At 39.7% G+C, this 20,600-nt stretch overlaps 3 protein-coding genes across 3 annotated transcripts in view; all 3 read right to left on the bottom strand.

The window, feature by feature from the left end:
• The window catches only part of LOC134789689 (armadillo repeat-containing protein 3-like), a 53,544-nt gene that overhangs the window by 10,889 nt on the left and 22,055 nt on the right, over positions 1–20,600 (bottom strand). The window contains exons 14-15 of the mRNA XM_063760292.1: positions 4,130–4,247; positions 2,798–2,848 (exon numbers count right to left, since the gene is read on the bottom strand). Of these exons, the coding sequence (XP_063616362.1) occupies positions 2,798–2,848; positions 4,130–4,247 (169 nt within the window). The remainder of the gene's footprint in view (positions 1–2,797; positions 2,849–4,129; positions 4,248–20,600) is intronic.
• Positions 4,662–10,100, bottom strand: LOC134789576 (uncharacterized). Its single transcript, XM_063760145.1, has 7 exons — positions 10,088–10,100; positions 8,336–8,463; positions 7,603–7,704; positions 6,577–6,698; positions 6,001–6,130; positions 5,449–5,624; positions 4,662–4,881 (listed from the first exon to the last, which is right to left on the bottom strand). The coding sequence occupies exons 1-7, from the start codon at positions 10,098–10,100 to the stop codon at positions 4,662–4,664; spliced, it is 891 nt and encodes a 296-aa protein (XP_063616215.1).
• On the bottom strand, positions 11,004–16,532 carry LOC134789575 (uncharacterized). The gene is made up of 8 exons (XM_063760144.1): positions 16,392–16,532; positions 15,775–15,896; positions 15,358–15,463; positions 14,341–14,502; positions 13,812–14,036; positions 12,207–12,407; positions 11,446–11,605; positions 11,004–11,197 (listed from the first exon to the last, which is right to left on the bottom strand). The coding sequence occupies exons 1-8, from the start codon at positions 16,530–16,532 to the stop codon at positions 11,004–11,006; spliced, it is 1,311 nt and encodes a 436-aa protein (XP_063616214.1).

The raw sequence follows: 20,600 nt of genomic DNA, 5'->3' as shown, positions 1-20,600 counted from the left end.
ATCCCACTTCTTTTACAATAACTTGTGTATGTAAGTACTATGCACACCCAAGGGACAGGATGTTCAGAACAAGGGATTAAAAATAAAGTGGCCTTCTAATGTCGAGATCGCTTCAAAGGCAATGAGACCTAGACATAGACCCAAATTGAACATAGCAAATGTTTTAACAATCCTCAATGTCTTATGTCTTTATGTCTAAATATAGGAGTTACAAATTAGCTCAAGTGTTTGAGGGTGCTGGAGATCTCCAGCACCCTCAAATAATTAACGGGTAATTAGATCTTCAGGCATTAGTCGACCACTTCAAATAGTTTTAAATTGATGGAGTTCACGCTTTAAAACTCTGTTATTCAAAAATACTTGTTTTCCGTATTGCATCACATTGCTTTATATATTTTTTGAGCATTGATCAAAAGTTTCTTGTTTATCGGGTGTAGGTAACATAAGTTTCTTTTTGATGCGTGTGCGGTCGGATTGTGTGAAACAAACACCTTCTCCTTTATGGCACTAATGTGCGAATTTGTGGTCGACATGTCTGAAACTCGTTCCAGGACCATACATCGCCCATCACCCTATTATATGAGGACAGTCAAATAGTGTGGGATATCTTCTAGAGATGTTGTTTTACAAGTCGTAATTAGATTACTTTAAAATCTTGGGTCTATATCTATTACATTTATGTAAGCTTTCGACATCATTAGCCTTGTTACATCGCTTATAATCAAATAAGAATGAAAAATGTGATTAAAATGTAATATGGTTGAGATATAAAATTGAAATGTGATTTTTGTGTATGCATTATTGAATTCGGTGACGCCAATTGATTTCAGTGCCTGCACATGATTTCGGTGTTTTTTAAATCTCAAATATCTTAAAAACTATAAGGTTCTAATGGAGGCCTCCACTACCAATATTTTTTATAATAAGCCTAGATTTTAGGAAATAAAGTCGCATATCAAATAAGTTAAAAAAAAAATTTGGCACCGAAGTCAGGCACCGAAGGTCATCTCTGAGAAACGCCCTTAGGTGTCTACTTGTTTTTTTAGGGTTCCGTACCTCAAAAGGAAAAAACGGAACCCTTATAGGATCACTCGTGCGTCTGTCTCTCCGTCCGTCTGTCACAGCCTATTTTCTCCAAAACTACTGGACCAATTAAGTTGAAATTTGGTACACAAATTAATTTTAAATATAGGGGGCACTTTTGGGGACAAAATGAGAAAATTAAAAAACAAAGTTATGCAAACCATATCGTGCAACCAGCGAAATGCTGTGCAACATATTCAATGAAAGGGCTTATTTTAAGGATCTCAAATGTATTTTTTTTATAATTTTATAATAAATAATTTAGGAGTTATTTAAGAATATAGGCAAAAAATGACCGCCCCCCCCCCCCCCCCTTAACTCCGATACTACTGAGTCTAAAATTTTGAAAAAAATACACATAATAGTTCTTCACCTCTAAATGACAGGAAAACCTATTAGAAATCTACAGTCAAGCGTGAGTCGGACTTAAGAAAAAAAACGCGGTTGGGCTGTTTTAGGGACACAGCCATTATGGTTTACGTGAAACGTGGTGTGGACAGCTATTGCGAAGGCCGAAGGCCGAGCTACGCGTAGGGCCGAAAGCTCGAAGCGTCCAGCAGAGGCTCATTGAAACGCGTGGCCGAAGGCCGAGTTGCGGGAGGTTAGTGCTCAAACAGAGAACAGTAATCATAGTATACAAGTGTCTGAATGCGAAGGTCGAAGGCACTGAAGGCCCGGAGCCTCCGACATGTGCATGCTTCCTGCAAAGAAGATCATCGATTTTGTTTTATCTATTTATCTTTCGTTAAGTGATTGGGCCTGCTCTATGAAATCGGACGCACATTTAATATAATTATGAAACGAATCGTTATAATTTCTAGGATTATTAAGGTGAAAACAGAACAGAATCACTATATAACGGGAATTTTAGTAAATCCTGAGTTAAATCTCAGATCCTGAGAATAAGGTTTTTATAATTTTAGAATAACTAGGTAGTGTAGAAGTACTACAAGTTATTTAATAAAATAGGCAAAAATGACCAGATAAAAGAGGGGGCTTTATCTCCGTAACTGCTGGGCGTAAATCTTGGCAAAAAGCACGAAAAATAGTTCTTTATCTATAGATTACTGGAAAACCTATAAGAAGTCTGCAGTCAAGCGTGAGTCGGACTTAAGAATAGAAATTGCGGGTAGGCTGTATCAAGGCCTCAAGTCACAACCGCAATTGTTTACGTGAAACGTGGTGTGGACAGCTAGTGCGAAGGTCGAAGAACAAGCTTTGTGTGGGGCCGAAGGCCTGAAGCATCCGAGAGGTGGGCCTCCACGCAAGGTCGAAGGATGAGCTGTAGGAGGTTAGTGCTCACTCAAACATATAACAAATAATTGGCTAAAGTAGCTAAATGAGAAGGTCGAACTGCTGTGTCAGACGTATACGAGTATTTGTTATCTTCAAATAACAGAGATATGCCCAACCAACGCAAAAAGAATGTACTTAGGCACTATGTTTAACTTAATACTTGAACTAAATAAAAAAAAATGGTTAGTTTAGAACAAATTTACTAAAGTTATTGCGTAACTAGTCTGATAGATCAGTTAAAAAACATGGAAATGGGCCGTGGTGCCCCTAGCCAGCCGTGTGTTCCAAGTTGTAAGAACTTCGCTTTGCACGCTCGTTCGAAAATGTGTGCAGTACGGATCCCTTGGGACGCGAGTTTGACTCGCACTTGACCGGTTTTTACTTTTTAGATACATATCTAAAAAGATGTGCTTCATACCTCACTTCATAATGTGCGTCTTCTATCTCGATAAATCGTAAAGATTTTGTTCTGAAATGAAAAAGAAAATAAATTATAGTGCATCATAATTATAAAGGCTGTTAGTGGATAACCTACCCAACTTGATTGTATAACTCAAAAATTGCTAAACTGATTAGGTATGTTCGCTATAGTTTTCATTTAATGTCGTTCTTAAGCTCCATATCTACGATATTTTTTATATTTTTTGGACCCATGGTTCAAAAGTTAGAGGGGGGAACAAAATATTTTTTTCTTTCGGAGCGAATATTTCTGAAAATATATACTTTATCAAAATTGAAGACCCCTATTCGTTTTGAAAGACCTATATATCCAACGATACCCCACACTGTAGGGTTGAAGCGAAAAAAAAACTACACCCCACATTATTTTACGCAAAGAGAATTTAGACTAGAGGAATAATTTTTGTCAAAGTAAATGTATGTAGTCACTTCAGTACATTTACTGCCATCTTTCGACACAAATGACTAACACTTTTCGAACGCCATTTGACTTAGATCCTTATTATTTATTGTCAAAAAGTATCGCCATCTACTCGACGATAGGCCAAAGGTATGATGCCATACAGGCCTATTCGGATTTCGAGATAATCACAAGATCTTGAGACGATTTAGAGATCAACTAGATCTACATTAGATATCAACTAGATGTGACTTGGATATCTAAGTCATAACTTGTCGAAATCGTTCAAGAGGACCTCCAGAATCGCGGAAACGTCAAATTTGACATATCTATCTTACAAATATCTTTAAATTATCCGTATCGTAAGTTGTTGAAGTCTAGTAGAAATCTAATTCATTTTCCGAATCGAGCCGATATTTTCGAGCAATGACGCCATACCTAAGGTAGGCCATACCTTTGGCCTACTCTCGAAAACTTTTGTTTTTTGATTTTATTGTACGACTTTGTCGGGTTTATTGAATATTTCCATGCCAAATTGCAGCGTTCTAGCACTAATGATCACTGAGCCTCGGACAGACAGACGGACATGGCGAAACTACCTATAAGGGTTCCTAGTTGACTACGGAACCCTAAAAGGGTGAAAAAATGTCCGCTCCCAGCTAGACTCGAATTCGCGATCTTTCGAAACACCGGCGCGGCGGCGCGCCGGTCCGATCGCTCTATCAAACCGAGTTAGGGAAGCTTGCCAAACAGGTGCGATTTATTCCATTCCGTCCTTTTGTGTATATGCATTATAGGCCTTGCCGAAGGGGTAGATTTTTCTCTTAATTAAAAAAATTGGAATAAGTAGGTAATAAGTGTGTTAAGACGAGTTTATATTTTTGAACTTACGGATCGCCAAACCAGAGCCGCTGCTGCAGAACGTATCCTCGTAAATTGATATCATCAGGAAGCGGCAGCCGCATCCTCATCGAGGAGGAAGTCATAATCGACGACGATATATCGCGGGCTGAAATAATGATGTAAATACAATTAATCAAAACGAGTCGGACTCGCCCACCGAGGGTTCCGTACTTTTTAGTATTTGTTGTTATAGCGGCAACCGAAATACATCATCTTTATTTTTTTTTGACGGAGTGGGAATGCATTTACGCACGGTGTGTGGGACTCGCCTCTCCTTGTCCCTCTCGTGGCGAGAGGGGGGGGAGAATTTGGCCCTACCCATTAAACCCACTCCGGAGTTTCACCCTCTTTGCCGTTCGTGAGGGCGCACTGGGATCGATGACATTCCACCATGGCGCCCTCCGGCAGCCCCGGCTTATCGCCAGGGCACCCTCACAATGCAGGGGGGGATCAGAAACGCTTGATCCCCCCCTACGACGTGTGGGGCCTTGCAATGCTGGTTAAGTACCCGCTGGCCCCACTAGGGCTCGAGGCGAGCATATGCTCTCCGCCTTCGACCCTGCCGCCTGCGTCGGAGAGGAACCGCGTCAGCAGCCGCTTCTCGTTCCCTCTCCGCCTCCTCCTTCTGCGACATGACCTCTTCGCAGAAGGAGGCCACCGCTTCCCATTTCCTCTCGCTACCCAGCATCGCCGCTATTATCCTGTGTAGCGAGAGGTCCACCACCCCCGTCGCTGCCCTTCTGTGAAAATTTCAACTGTCTAGCTATCACGGTTCGTGAGATACAGCCTGGTGACAGACGGACGGACGGACGGACGGACAGCTGAGTCTTAGTAATAGGGTCCCGTTTTACCCTTTGGGTACGGAACCCTAAAAAACATTTATTAACAGGCATATAGGTAAGGATAAGGCATAAGGTCGATATCGTCAAGTGGGTTAACTGGGGACAGAAGATTAACTTTGGACATTTTTTTTTATTATGAACTAATCAAGCTACTTGAAAAATTTACGTACCATAAGACTGGTAAGTCCTGATTCAAGGATTAACAAAAAGTACACTTCTGCCAGGATCGTTTGTATAATTCGGGAATATTTTGTTTGTCTAATGTTATTCCTCATGTCCCCAGTTACTCTACTTGACGGTACCTCAAAAGGAAATGTATGGTAGGTATCACTCGCTCTGAACAGATTGCCGCGGCATTATGCAGAGAGGAGATCCTAATATAGCGTCCATTGTTTTAATATCAGCATGTGTTCTTTTTTCAAAAACATTTATTTAAAAATAAATGTTTTGAATTTCATCTTTTACTCAAGTTTGCACTTACACTGATGTCCGAAATCGATGCCAGAAACGACCCCGGATTCGGAGACTGGGGGTTGGAACAGGGATATGAACACGGGGTCCTCGTGAGGCGGGGGTTCGTCCATTAGCTGCTGGATGGTGGGGAACGGAGTGGATAGCCGCTTTTGAACGTAGAAGCCTTCCTGCAATTATATATGATCGGTATGTTTTTTGTGATGCTCATTAGCTTTAGTCTAGTCTATGTACGTACATCAGTAGTAATAGGTACCTAAGGGGTTTAGGTTCAAATTATACTACCTATCTATTTACGCTCTTCTCATAATCAGGTCATTTGAACATCTTGCCCATGACGTGTGATTAATTGTATTGTCAAAACTAGTCAGCCGATTTTAAAGAATGACAATCGATTCTACGTATTTTACCGCTTTCCAAAAACAAAGAAATTCAACGAAGAAACCCCAGTTTTGTACCAAAAAGGTACAAACTGAACCCTTACTTATATATAAAGCAACAAGGAAGTTGAATTGTACTATGGAAGTAACAGTGATATATACAGACCCGAGTAAAGTCGTTTAAATCCAACCGTCCAGTATAGGCCAGCTTAGCTGAGGGATGGTGCCGGAAGATCGCCTCCAGGGCGGGCTCCCAGGCGCTCACCACGTATCTTGCTAAACGGTTTTCAACCATACTGTAAAGTAAACAGTAATGCCTTTCTATGTAATCCTGGAACGACCCTGATAATTGATAAGTGCTTTGAAATTTGTAGGTAACTATAAAATGTATTATTTATTAGGTTCAAAAGTTGCTTAAGCCGTTTCACAAGTCAACTATACCTACCATACTCGAAGTATTTTCCATGTAACAGCCAAACGAAATAAATAATTGTTTTAATATATCGATATAGGATCAATCTTGTAAGATCGATTTTCATAGAGTTAAATAGGTACTAATAATACTGACACATTTCTAATTGTGACTACAAATCTATTCGTAGCTAAATATTTGCTATCTATGTTTATACAAAACATTTCGGCCAGACGAAAATTTTTAAAACAACTTTTAGTTACGTAACAATCCCGAAGTCACAAAAAAATTATTACTAATTGACAAAAAAATGTATATTGGGCAACTTACAAATGCACAGTGCCGAGGCGTAGATACACATCCGCTCCTTCATCCGTCACGCTGGCCGTGATGAGCGTGCACAACGCCGTGTTAAACCCGACGTGTTTGATGTGCAGATTTGTTGACACCACCTTAGTAGGTAAATACAGTGTAAACTCCATATAATGATATCGATATATAACAAAAGCTCTCTATGATTGTTAATGTCGACAAGCTGATCGTGCGAATTTTTGCCTGCAATACGGAAATGAATATAAGAAACCACAAGTAGGTACCATTGACTGTATAAAACTTGGCACATTGTATCACCTCTCAACGATCCCCAGGAAAGGCTGGACATGTGGACGGTCCGGAGTGCGCCAATATTCATTGGTAAGTAGTATTAGTTCTCTTTATTTCCGTTGTTCTATTTATGTACTTAACTTGAAATCTTCTTCTTCTTCCTCGCGTTATCCCGGCATTTTGCCACGGCTCATGGGAGCTTGGTGTCCGCTTGACAACTAATCCCATGATTTGACGTAGGTACTAGTTTTTACGAATGCGACTGCCATCTGACCTTCCAACCCAGAGGGGAAATTAAGCCTAATTGGGATTAGTCCGGTTTCCTTACGATGTTTTTCTTCACCGAAAAGCGACTGGCAAATATCAAATGATATTTCGTACATAAGTTCCGAAAAACTCATTGGTACGAGCCGGGGTTTGAACCCGTGACCTCCGGATTGAAAGTCGCACGCTATTACCGCTAGGCCACCAGCGTTTCTTTGTTTGTTGAATTGTTAATGTCAAGTTTAACTAAATAACTATGTAGAAACCACAACGCTTGTGAACTGTAGATGTGGAAGGCAGCACCTGAGGCCCTACTGCGAAAAACGAAAAACTAAATTTCTTTCCTTCTATCGATCTATTATTATGCAAGAGAGGCAACAAATTTGGCATGAAAAGTCAATGTCAAGTTTAAGCTTTCTAATCAATCCAAATGGTGGCAGATGTTTCAACGGGATAAATCCCTGTCCTATTGAACTTATTCAACTATACCTCCTCGCCCTTGCAGAGGGTGAACAAGTCTTTTGCGACTGGCTCGGCCATGAGACCAGTGAGCACGTTGCAAGCCATCTTCTTTAAACTGATGTCAATACGCTGAAATAATAAATGGTTATTGTATTGTTACCTATGAAGGTACTTACCCCATGAATTATACATAAAGACAATGCATTTTGATTTAAACAAATGAGAGTTCTCTGAAAAGGTCCTAGTCTTTACAAAAGACTCAGGTATCTGAGCGTTTCCCAAAAAAAGTGTCCTGCATTTCATTCATGTCTTCAAAATATTGACTTCTTGGGCTCATTTTACTCAGAATCATTTGTACATTCACGCCTCATACATGAAAAAATGTGTCCCAAAATTTTGTATGAAAAATGTTTTTTCCAGTGCGTCACGTTCATACAAATAAAAAAAATTTTCATACAAGAATGTGACGATCTGGAAAGGAAATCTTTGGACACATTTTTTCATGTATGAGGCGTGAATGTACAAATGATTCTGAGTAAAATGAGCCCAAGAAGTCAATATTTTGAAAACATGAATGAAATGTACACTTTTTTTGGAAAACGCTCATCTAACAAGTTGAAAGAACTCGAGTTTTGACTTAATTATATGGGTCTGAAAAAATGAATCCAGTCTTAAAGTAAAGGACAAAGGACTCGAGCCTTAACCAACCTACTTAACCTACTACCTCAGATAAATGAGGATTCGACATGGAATAACGTACCTGCAAGATGTTAATCATGTCTTGAACGAAGTCGACATTGAGCATAGCCTTCATGCTCAGATGGTAAGTCTGGAGATTAATGTAGCACTGCACGACTAGACGCTGTGCTTCTAGTGGGTTATCTTTAACTGAAATACCAGAATATTGAGTTATGGGCACGTATAATTAATTAATTACATTAAAAATTTAATATAGGTATAAAATTTATTATACAGGGTGGAAAGGCACGACGATCCTTCCCGGAAGTATTAGGTCGTTTAAGTGATACAGAGACTATTGGTAATGGTAAGAATCGTTAATTGAGTAAAAAATAAAAATTGCAAAAATACTACTTTTTAACTGTGGTGATAACCCTATAGCATGTGCACATGACGGCTAGATTAAGGATCTCCGTCGGGAAAGCTCGGGACTTTACACTTTTTTTCCGATCGTTGACAGTATCGCAATGATGTATGAATGACGCATAAATGTCAAATAAATCAAATGCATGCAAAAATATTACAAACAATTTTATTACTTTCTTAGATAATTACTTTTTTCCAATATTTAATACTATCTTCTTTTCACATACGGTGTTCAAATGTACCTCCGTGTATTACAACGCCGCCGCAGCCCGTACCCGAGTATGTCGATGCACATGCGATATAGTGTATGCTCTTCGTCATTTATCCTCCGCAGAAAGCACCAATTAGCCTTTGTCTCATTTCGTCCGCAGTTTCACATTCCGTTTGGTTTGGTACACCATATCTTTTACACAGCCCCACAAATTTAAATAGCCACGAGCATCTAACATTTTTATTTGAAGAATATGACATTCAATAAGTATAGTTCAATGAAAATTTAATTTCAAACATCAGACGTCTTGTCTATTTCCTACCACGCAAGAAGGTTTGTTAATAGTTTGGTATTGAAGAAGTATTTATTCTTGATTTATTCTTAGTATTTCATTTTTGCAAGTTCATTTGGTGCAACTAACACAACCTACATGTAATTTTTTATTATTTTAAATAGTTTCCAATTATTCGAAAATATTTTTGTGAAACGTGTTAAGAAACTAAAACCTTTTTATCAGTCAAGGAAACCAGAGATATTTATAAGACGATTGCGTACTTTTGAGTGGTTGTCAATGTCACCATTTGAACTGTCGTTGTAAACAATGTTGTGGTTAGTATTATTAATATTAAGGAATAACATAACTATTTCATTCAAGTATTGAACAAGTGGAACCACTAAGAAAGCGAAAATCCTGCAATGATTCTTACCGTGCTGTAAGCAGACCTAAAAATGGTTAGATGGCAACAAATTAGCATAATTTCCTGTCGAATACTGATTGTTTACAAGTAAGTTCATTGACCCTGTCACCTGTTAGGGTTAGAACAAAGTAGTTTTTTGCGTGGATGTTTAAAAGGTCATAATTTAGAAACGGTTGCCCATATTAACATAGTTTCTATGGAGAAAATATAGAGCTTAGGCTAAACTATCTCCCATTTCCGGAAAGGATCGTCGTGCCTTTCCACCCTGTATACCTACTATATTTATGGGTACTTTGTCCTTTCTCATCCCATGTAGGTATTATCTACCTACAGATGTGCAAAGTTGAAAAGTTTTCAAAAACTTAATATAAATCAGAAACTTCTGTAAAAGTTCATAAAAATACAAATTATTTCTGTTTTTGTGAAATGAGAATTTTCCACTTTCAAAACAATTAATTTCATTTCCCGTTCAAACAAAATGAGAAAATATTCTACTTACAGATGTAGTGCATATTTTTTTTCCATAGTGTTTTCTCGGAATCGGAATCGTTTGTATTTGTCATACTACTTCAGTCAATCTCAGTACTTTTTGTATCGCAACTGATTGAAATAGCAAGACACGTTCGTGCGTTTCCGTAATAATACGATGGAAAATAATTATACACTACATCTGTATATAATCCAGTAACTTTGTCGAATTTTGTAACCTGGCTCTTTTGTGTCAAATCCGGTAGATCTGATTTTTTGCAGACTTGTTTATGATGTTGGCCCAATGAATAATCCAAGTTTGTGACTTCGAGCGCCGAACGCAACATTGTCAACCCTGTTTTGGGGGGGGGGGGGGGGGGTCGGGGCCGGTACGATCTTGTGGTACCGGGTCAAATCAGCTTTGATTGACCTTAGAAACAATTGTGCCAACCGGCATCGCCTGAGACAAAAGTGTATACTCACTGCACTTACTTAGCCTACGAATACAAGTTCGAAAAAAATATACATTTTGAAAGGCTTTATCTCGGAAACTATTAGATGTACAGAGACAATTCTAGTGTCTTATTGTAGCAAATTTAGTCTACTTTAAAAACGTAGGAAGTTACTATCAAAAACTAGTACTTTAGGTTTATAATCGCCCAAATCTAAACAAAAATGCGGTTTATTCCATTTTTGACAAAGTTGCGTTCGGCGCTCGAGGTCACAAACTTGGATTATTCATTGGGCCAACATCATAAACAAGTCTGCAAAAAATCAGAACTACCGGATTTAACGCAAACGCAAAATGTATAATTTTACTGTATTAATATGGATATTCTCGCAATTTTAGGCACTGTGCGCCGGATCACAAATCTATCCGAATCCGGCGCCAATCGTTTAAGCCATTTGCCTGAAGGAATAAAGTATTAATTCGCATCACTCGCTTGCTATTGTCCCATGCACTTGAGTTTGGGGCAGTCTTTGAACTTACAATTTTTGTTAATATTCCTCAGAGCTGCAAACGTCTCCGGCTCCACGAGACTGTATGCCGCCTTAGGGATTTTCCCACAGAGGGCGGCCAGAGCCCGCAGCGTGTTGATTCTGGTGTAGAACCACGCCGCTGCGTCGTCGCTTAGTATCGCTGTTGAGGACAAATGTCATCAAAAAGAGCAGCTAATAAATTGTACAATTTATAATTAAACTTGATAGTAATATCTACTCGTAAATTGGAAGCGGTGATGGTTCAGTGGATCTGATGTCCAACTTTCGATCCGGATCCGGTCGCGGGTTGAAATCATGGCTCGTAACAATGAGTTTATTGTGATATTTAAATTACCTACCCAAGGCAAACAAAGAAGTTTCTCGAACATTAGGAAATTCATGTTTTACCACAAAGTGCCTGTATAATATTGGTGTCGGACATGCGCACTGCAGAGAGCCACAGCTTGGTCATGTTGGCGACACCCATCGCTGCATCAGCCAGCAGAGCCACGTTGGATCCGAGGAGTTGGTGGCAGAAGATCAGGTCTGTTCCCGTCTCGTATAGAGCCTGAAGATATACCAGGAGCACTCGTTAAGTCGACACGTTGGGTTTTAGGCGAACTACGAATACGATGTTAGCGCACTTTTTTCATCTAGCCTAGAACTGCTAATTCTAAACTGGTTCCAAAAACATCTGATAAAGAATTGTCATGCATGTATATTTATTTTCCCAATAGGTACGCAGGTATGTAGGGTTTTCAAACTTGCATAACCAACACCGTTCCTCATCAACAGAAGCAGCAGCTGACGTGAATAAGATTTCATGATCAGTTACATCACATCACTACACCTTCTAAAACAAAGTCCCCCGCCGCGTTTGCCTGTTTGTATGTTTGTTCGCGATAAACTCAAAGACTACCGAACGGATTTTCATGCGGTTATCACCTGTCGGTAGAGTGATTCTTGAGGAAGGTTTACGTGTATTATAATTTGTTAACCCGTGTGAAGCCAGGGCGGGTCGCTAGTAGGTAACATGGGAAATAACTCATTATTAATTGCAAATGCCAGTGACAGGTTCATAATATCTATGTTTCGTTCTTAGCTTAGATAAAAAAAATGTGGTTCAGGTTAATCTCAGATACGCGTATATTGTAAAGCACGCTACATACGTCTCTGCCGCTAGAAGAGAAGGATATCTTAGTGAGCACAGCCAAGCAGTAGGGCTTCATCGCCGGCAGCGTCATCTCCAAGTATGCAAGCAGCCGCAGAATACATCCGGACTGGTATACATGAGACACGTTGTCTTCGGTTTCGACGTAGTTCTTGAGAATATTTAACACCACCGTGTGAACGTCACGGAACTCGTACGACTATTCAAATAATAATGTTTAAGGTTAGTTGGGGTTACTGATGTGCCACTGGAAAGCTTCTATACAATAAGGTTGCGAAATTTCTAAAGCATGACCAGTAATATATGATCATTGTCAAGAGGGCGCTGTTATTTTCATGTATGGGGTGACAGTTCAGTATAGTATGAAAATAGTTATTTGTACAACAAGAGATCAAAGTTTGATATTTCTTCGAGTGCTTATTTTGAGTCCCGTGCAAGTGAAAGATTCTATAATAGATTCACGAGCGTAGCGAGTGAATCTAATTTAGAATCTTGAGGGTAGTAAGGGACTCAAAAGCGCACGAGATGTAAATAACTTTGATCTCGTGTAGTACACAAAATTTTTCACACCTTAGCAGTGAGAACATACCTATTAGACAACTTGCAAAATGTAATCCTTCTTCGTCACTTAATAACTATGCACTCATGTTTTCTTAAGATATACAAACAATTATGTTTAATTACCGCAATCGAACACAAAAACAAAACGTAATAATAAATTTCAGTAAAATAATATGAAAATAACGAACATCAAAATTGACACTTCAACCGACACTTTTTTTTTGTAAAAAAAAAACTTTGTAAGATACGGTCCGAATTGTGGATACGTACTATTTGTCAACTATAGTAGAAATTCTTAAAAGTAAAATAATTAATTTTGCGTGATAATCTGTGTATTTTTTGAGTTCATTATTTTAATTGTACAATAAAATACCTAAAATATAGTATTTTCATCAAATCTTAAACTTTATTTTAATTAAATAATTATTAAGAATTCATACTCGTACGGAGCTCGTACGTGGTTTGGAACGATGAGTTCTGAAGTTTTTCGGGGGTCTATTATAAACAGTCAATATACCGTTGAATGTCGTTTGAACTTTTTTTCGTCTGTTTCTTTTTGCTAACAGTGTGAAAGGGACAGAGATAATAGAACCCAAGTATTTCGAACTTGTATTAGACCCCGCATGTTGAAATGACATTTGACTATAAAGGTGACTTGAATGTCATTTTGTCTCACTCAGTGAGCAAAATCGCATTTTGCTCACTATTTTTAAGAAGCAAAGTACCCTTGTTCGAGTTGCTGAGGTGAAAAATTAATTCCAGTGAAATTCCGCAACATGGCGCGTGATCATATATTCCTGGTCAGGCTTTACATAGGTATATTTCGGAAGCTTCTTATGTTTTTGTATGGAGATTGAAACTTTCATGTTCCAAAATAAAATTTCCTATAAAATTTTACAAAAAAAAATCTGAGTACATTTGCAGCTTTTAGGAAATTTGCCGCAATCTGTAATAGTAGTAAGCGTAAAATCTTACAATAACTGTTCAAACAAATTATTAATAAGTTCAGGGAAAAAATTTAATTTACTTTCTGTTTACTGACCTCTAAAATATCACAAAGATCCAACACCCCCGTGGAAGATCTAAAAGTCTTCTGAACTACCTCATTTTTGTACCGACATATCAGCTGATCCACCGTCCTAAGTGCTGCATGTTGTATGGCCAGGAATTTGCTTTGCATCAGTGCTAGAAGTGAGGGCCAACTGAATTGCTTGTTTTTTGTTACTTCTGAAGCACAGACCGGGTCGTCTAGTAGGTTGCTGAGGGTCTACGAAAAAGTAAGTAATTAACTAATTAGTCAACACTTACTTGGTCGTAACGATTGAATCCGCCTGAGTACCTCGAGGGAGACGCGACTAGAGTAATCAAGCTCCAAATCAATCAATCCAAAATAGCAAAAGCGGTAGGAAAAAGGTAAAAATGCCGTCAATCTAGCTTAGAAACCTTGATGGTCACATTAAGGGAACCAAGCAGCTCGCTAGATCGCTTTCTAAAATTCGAAAGTGCTTGACTTCAACCTATAAAGAATATTTAGAATAAAATTGAACACACACACTACACTGCTTACGTACCTGCAGGCAATTCTTCTGCACGTCAGGGTCAAGACTGTTCTTCATCCTCGAGAACAGGCTGCTCAGGATATTGGCAGACACCAGTTGTTCGCAACCGATCGGTTCTCTGGTCAGCTCTGATAGAACTAGTGATGCAAATTCTAGGACGAATACATCTTCAACCTGTAAGTTAAGTTGAGTTAAAAATAAACGGACTCAAATCCGTTTTAAACAAATATCAGCAACAACCTTTGACCAAATTCAAAGTACTTATATCCGTATACAGGGTGATTCAGGAGACGTGAGCAGGACTAACACTGCGCATATCGTTAATTATAAGCAACTGTTTCGTATCAATATTAGTGAGGTTAACGTTAATTTTCTAGTCGTGTTGAAAAAAAAAAGTTATTAATTTTTTTACGACATGCATGGACACCCTAAAATTAGAACACTAAACTACCGATATTCTGTGTCAAATTGAATGTCATTACTGTCATCACGGTCTGGTTCCTTTTGAAAACTCGTATCTCACTCAAGTTTGACAGTTTATTTTCTTCGTAATCAAAATGCCAATTACGGTTAAAGAGGTTTTATGTTTATCCTGTAGGGTGACCATGATTGTTGAGAATTAAATTTGCCCTCACCAAAAAGTAAAAAAATAGGAAAAAGTGTGGTTGTTTCTCCTAAATACGACGGTGATCGATCAATTATCAGTTACTGAGTGTGCAGGATTAGTCCTGCTCACGTCTCATGAATCATCCTGTATACTGGCATAATGATGGAAACGACCAAGCTGAATAATAATGGAAACTTGATGGACCAGTCAGCGAGAATCACTGTCCTTCTCCCTCAAGCGCCTGCCTAACTCCCAAAAAGCTTTAGCGCCTCAGTTTTTGAATATATATGAGGTGATGACGAGATATATTTCTTCTTCGTTGGTAAGGGCGGTCGCGCCTACGCGGAAACAAACAAGCATCGGTACGTGTGTAAATACGTACTGGATCATGCTGAGAATCTGGCTTATTTGTTGAGAGTTACCTTCACCAACATGTGCGCGATCTTCTTCACGTTCTGCGGGTCTTCCAGCACTTGCTCTGGGCCGCGCGGCAGTTGGCAGAGCTGCGCTAGAGCTTTTAGCGCGAACCTGGGGCAAACATAGATTCAGAACTTGTTATAGTCCTATGATACCCCTATGGTACAGTACAGAGGGCCTTCGTGAGACGTCGCCATCCGCTCCTGTCCTTTGCCTCACGCTCCGCGTCCCTCCAACTCAGTCCAGTTGCCCGCAGCTCGGATTCAGAACTAAATACGGCACTCAATAAAGAAAAAAATATAAAGAGAAAGTTCAACATCATATAGAATGTAGAACGTAGGTATAAGTTTTACGTAAGTATTTTAAAATCAGAACTTCGTGATGGTTGGAAGGGTGTGCAGACTACGAAGAAGAAGACGAACCTGCGAACATGTAGCTCACGGTGTTCTATGTGTGGTAACATGTAGTGGATCGCGTTCAGATTGAATAGCACGTAGCGGTTCTGAATATCTTGAGCGGAGAACTTTGTAATCGCTCGAAGTGCCTGCAAGAAAGAAATTGAAGTTCTAGGCAATTTTAATTTAGATAATGTACAAACAGCGACACTCCACTGTAGGTACATCAGTGGACCTTATTACAAAAGGCATAAGGTCCACCGACTTACAGTTAACAATGTGGGCGATGGTATACTCGTACCTACAATTATGTGTTGGTAGGTATTAGTTCCCATTTTTAAAACTTTGAGACGAAGATTTTTCTCTTTTAAAATGGAAACGACCTATATAATTTATAGTACCTAAACTTTTCGATTTTTCGAGTATATTTCCAATTTTTTGTAATCATTCCGCACAACTACCTACTTGATTGGTGTTTAGTAGAATCAAGTAGAATTAAGCCTTGATTGGTTGCTAAGATTAGGTAAATACCTAATATTGCAACATCTGTAGGTAGCAATACGGTTGTTTGGTGGGTTTTGGTCAGAGCGGAAAAACGGTTTTCAATCAACAAAGTGTGAAGATAGAGGTGCCTAACATGTTACCTGACATAGTATCTCCGGTTCAGTAGACTCCAAAAGCAGTATCGAAGTGTGAGCACTCTCCGGCGTTATCGTATACGCGTGGAAACTTAGGTCTTTCTTCTCCGGGGACCTATCTCGTCCCTTTTGCAACGGCTTTGCCATTATCAAAGAGAATGTATTATTTTACATAAATCAGTCCAAAATAAACACAATATCACAAATTGAATCAGCCGTGTGTCAAAAAGAATAGAACACTATGCTGTGTTTCTAAAGTGACATGAGTTTAAAAAGGTTGCAATTGTATTCGGTAATTTTTGAAAGGAAGTTTAGGGCGTTACAGGAGATAAGTACGGCTACCACCAGTTTTGACATTGACATAACGCTCACGTTTACGTAACTTACTTTCTATGCATCTCGCTCGTACTCGCATATGCGAGCAATAGTGGAAGCGAGATGTACAGAAAGTAAATTACGTAGACGTGAGCGTTATGTCAATGTTAAAACTGATGGTAGAGGCTCTGTACGGTTACCATCAGTTTGTCACTGACATAAACGCCGTCGAGAACGTAATTTACTTTCTATACATCTCGCTCGCACTCGCATATTCGTGCAAACGGGATGTATAGAAAGTAAATTACGTTCTCGACGGCGTTTATGTCAGTGACAAACTGATGGTAACCGTACTGGATTCTGCCTTGGTGGGGGAGTAGTAAGTTGGCGGCTTTAGAGTCTATTGGGCGTTGGATACGTTGGTGTTGGTGGTTAAGTTGTGCTCGACTTGTGCTATGGCGGTGTTTCGGGTGCTGGTGCCGCCGGTTATGAAGAGTTTGCATGGAGAAAATATAGGGGAGGATGGGGGAATTGCGGACGTGGAATAAAACCGGACAACCCAATATCTACTGAATCCCTTCCCCCGGTTAGTTCCCGATACGCCCGATCCTATTTTCTCTGGATTCCTGTTCCGCAGGATTTACTGTACTAAAGTACGTCACACTCCGAACATACGAGAATCCGACGAAACAAGAACCCAGCGAACCGGTGAAAGTGGTGAAACTAACCAAATAGCTGGCGCAATAGCAATAACCACAACTCGGTATACATGAATGTTTTTTCTTCAAATCACCCGGGAAACATAATAATGTAGTTTAAAATTTACGTATTCTATGGCGAATAAGTAAGAAGCCTAAGCAGGATGTTTTATAGTTAGGCGGGGGAAGAAACTTTGAATTATTCGAGAACATTACATTGTGCCCTACAGTATATTTAAATTAAATTTATTTGTGTTTGGAATATACTAGAACACTATCTTGTGAATGTATGTGTAAAGTTATCTCTAAAAAATATATTGAGAATTTTCAAAAAAAATATTTTAAAATTTAGTTTTTAATAAGATGTACCTAAACATCTAATTCTACAGTAGGTAGTGATTTTTTATTCAAAGGGCATAACTAAGTATACTGTAACTAAAATTCAATCAAATCAAGAGTAATAAAAATGCTTAAAATAAATAATTACAATATAACATCAACTAAACATTCGGTAATTTTCCACTATATTGTTACGCTAATTATTGTACTCAATCTAAAAAAAAAACCAGGGGATTTTATTTTTACTATTTTTTGAACAATCATAATTTTTATAATGCACCATAAAACCTGTACTTACTGAATGTTATCACAGCGTCAAAGAATCTTCTATTACTTAATACACTGAGTGTTTGACACAATACAAAGGTAAAAATGGTTAAGGGGCCACCCGAGGTTTTCATCGATTTTTGACAAGTTTTGAATCGTATCTCCTTTTTTTGCACTACAGATAGAATTATAAGACAAACGGTTATCGGTTCTTCAATCTTTTACCTCCGGTTTTGTCCTCCGGATTTTAAAAGAAATAAATGTATACTTATTTTTTTTATGATTTTTTTAAACATTGTCTAAAAAAACACTTATTTCGTATCTAGTTTGCTGTGAAGGATCTTACATATACAAAATCTACATATTTGGGTTCGTCTTTGACCTCTCGAAAAATGTGTCCAGTGTTTTAATATTAAACTAATTAACACAAAAGTTATGGCCAGAAAACCAGTTTTTTAGCCTAAAATTGTTCAACTTTGATGCCAAATATCTCGAAGAGAATGAACTTTGAAGTAAATATGGGATAATATATTGCTTAAAGTCGTTGCTGTTAATATAATAAGCTACAAAAAACATTACAAAACTAAGGCCCACTTGCACCATCCCATTAACCCGGGGATAAGCGGTCAAACCTAATAACCTAATGTCAAATTGTACTGGTAACCATGGTAACGCCAGGTTTAACCGGTTATCCCCGGGTTAGTAGAATGGTGCAAGTGGGCCTAAGGGATTCAGATCGAAGGTCATTGGCGTGGGGTAGCCCCTTAATCCTTAAATTATTTAAATGATCGGCGCGGGGCGGGAGGGTAGTCAATGGCAATAACTCAGGAGCAACGCGTCGACTTAGGATGTAGGTAGTACCTATCTTAGGAGTTAGCAAACGCTAGTTATATACAGGATGGAGAAAAATATGGGCTCCGTTTATGTAGTAGAATTAGTATTACATTTAACCTACTCGATACTGGTTTCGACCGTAATGCAAGCTGGATAGAATCCAAGATAGAGGGAAGAGAGAGGCCATTGTCATGATAGTCGTTTCCTGGGTGTTCTTGGAAGCAGATTTTTAAAACGAACTATTTTTGTAAAAATTTTCGGGTGCGGATTTCAAATGGAGAAACGGCTCGCCGTACACGAGTGTTGCCGCCGAAGACTGCACAACACCAAGGGCAAAGCTTCACGCCAGTGAGTACTATAATATTGATCGTTATTGATAAAAACAATATGACACATTATGACAGCTTTTAATTGAGTTGGCAACTGTCAAGGTAGATAAATGGCGCCATCATAGCTTTGCCACTTTCACTACTTTAGTTCTTTGAGATTTGGCTTATACGGCAAGTATCCAGGGCATACAATTCCATTAAAAAACAAAATTTTTACACAAATCTAGGGATTGACAGGGCAAGCTGCGAAGGGCGCCGCGGGCGCCCTGTGTTTGCGTCCGTAGAGTAATTGTATACAAAAAGGTTTACCAAATCTCACGCTAGATGTCGCTGACCCGACCACACAACTAGCTAACGACATTCTTATCAAGTTCATATATAAGGTGTGAAATTTATTTGTAATACATTGGCTTTATTTGTGACAGATTGTTTATTTGCTTCATTGATAAAGAACGCCCTTTTTGGTACAGTTAGGAGTACTTACACCCTGCATGTAAGAGCGCGCGAAGCGCGATGAATGTCGGGCTTAGCCCGAACTTTAAGTGCGATGGTCGCCGCAGCGACCTGTATGTAAGAGCGCGCGAAGCGAGCTGAATGTCGGGTATCGTCTTGGGTCGTCCCATTCGTTTTTCGTCAAGTTCTTAAATTAGTCCTATTCTGCTTTCGTCACTCATTCTACATTGAATGCCACCGACGATTGTGACGAATGTAGAATGAGTGACGAAAGCAGAATAGGACTAATTTAAGAACTTGACGAAAAACGAATGGGACGACCCAATACGATACCGAATGTCGGGCTTAGCCCGACCTTTAAGTGCGAGGGGCGCCGCAGACGCCCCGCGTGTAAGAGCGCGCGAAGCGTGCTGAATGTCGGGCTTCGCCCGACCTTTAAGTGTGAAGAGCCTGTGTGTAAGAGCGCCCGAAGCGCGCTGAATGTTGGGCTTCGCGCGACCTTTAAGTGTGAAGGGCCTGTGTGTAAGAGCGCTCAAAGCGCGCTGAATGTGTGAAACCTTTAAGTGTGACTAATAATGTTCATGTGCCAGCGGCACTCGGTCGGAGGGCGCAGCAGGCACCCTGTATGTAAGAGCGCGCGAAGCGAGCTGAATGTCAGGCTTCGCCCGACCTTTAAGTGCGAGGGGCGCCGCAGGCGCTCCCTGTGTAAGAGCGCGCGAAGCGCGCTGAATGTCGGGCTTCCTTTCCTTTAAGTGCGAGGGGCGCCGCAGGAGCCCCGCGCTGAATGTCGGGCTCCGCCCGACCTTTAAGTGCGAGGGGAGCCGCAGGCGCCCCGTGTGTAAGAGCGCGCGCTGAATGTCGGGCTTTGCCCGACCTTTAAGTGTAACTAATAATGTTCATGTGCCAGCGGCACTCGGTCGGAGTCCAGGACCCGCCTCCCCGACCAACCACCCTATCAGTGACTCGGAGGTATATATACG

This window comes from Cydia splendana, chromosome 4, assembly GCF_910591565.1.
Source record: "Cydia splendana chromosome 4, ilCydSple1.2, whole genome shotgun sequence".
In the NCBI taxonomy this organism is placed as follows: Eukaryota; Metazoa; Arthropoda; class Insecta; order Lepidoptera; family Tortricidae; genus Cydia; species Cydia splendana.
The sequence above is the reverse complement of the archived record's forward strand: the minus strand, read 5'-3'. Positions and strand labels throughout refer to the sequence as shown.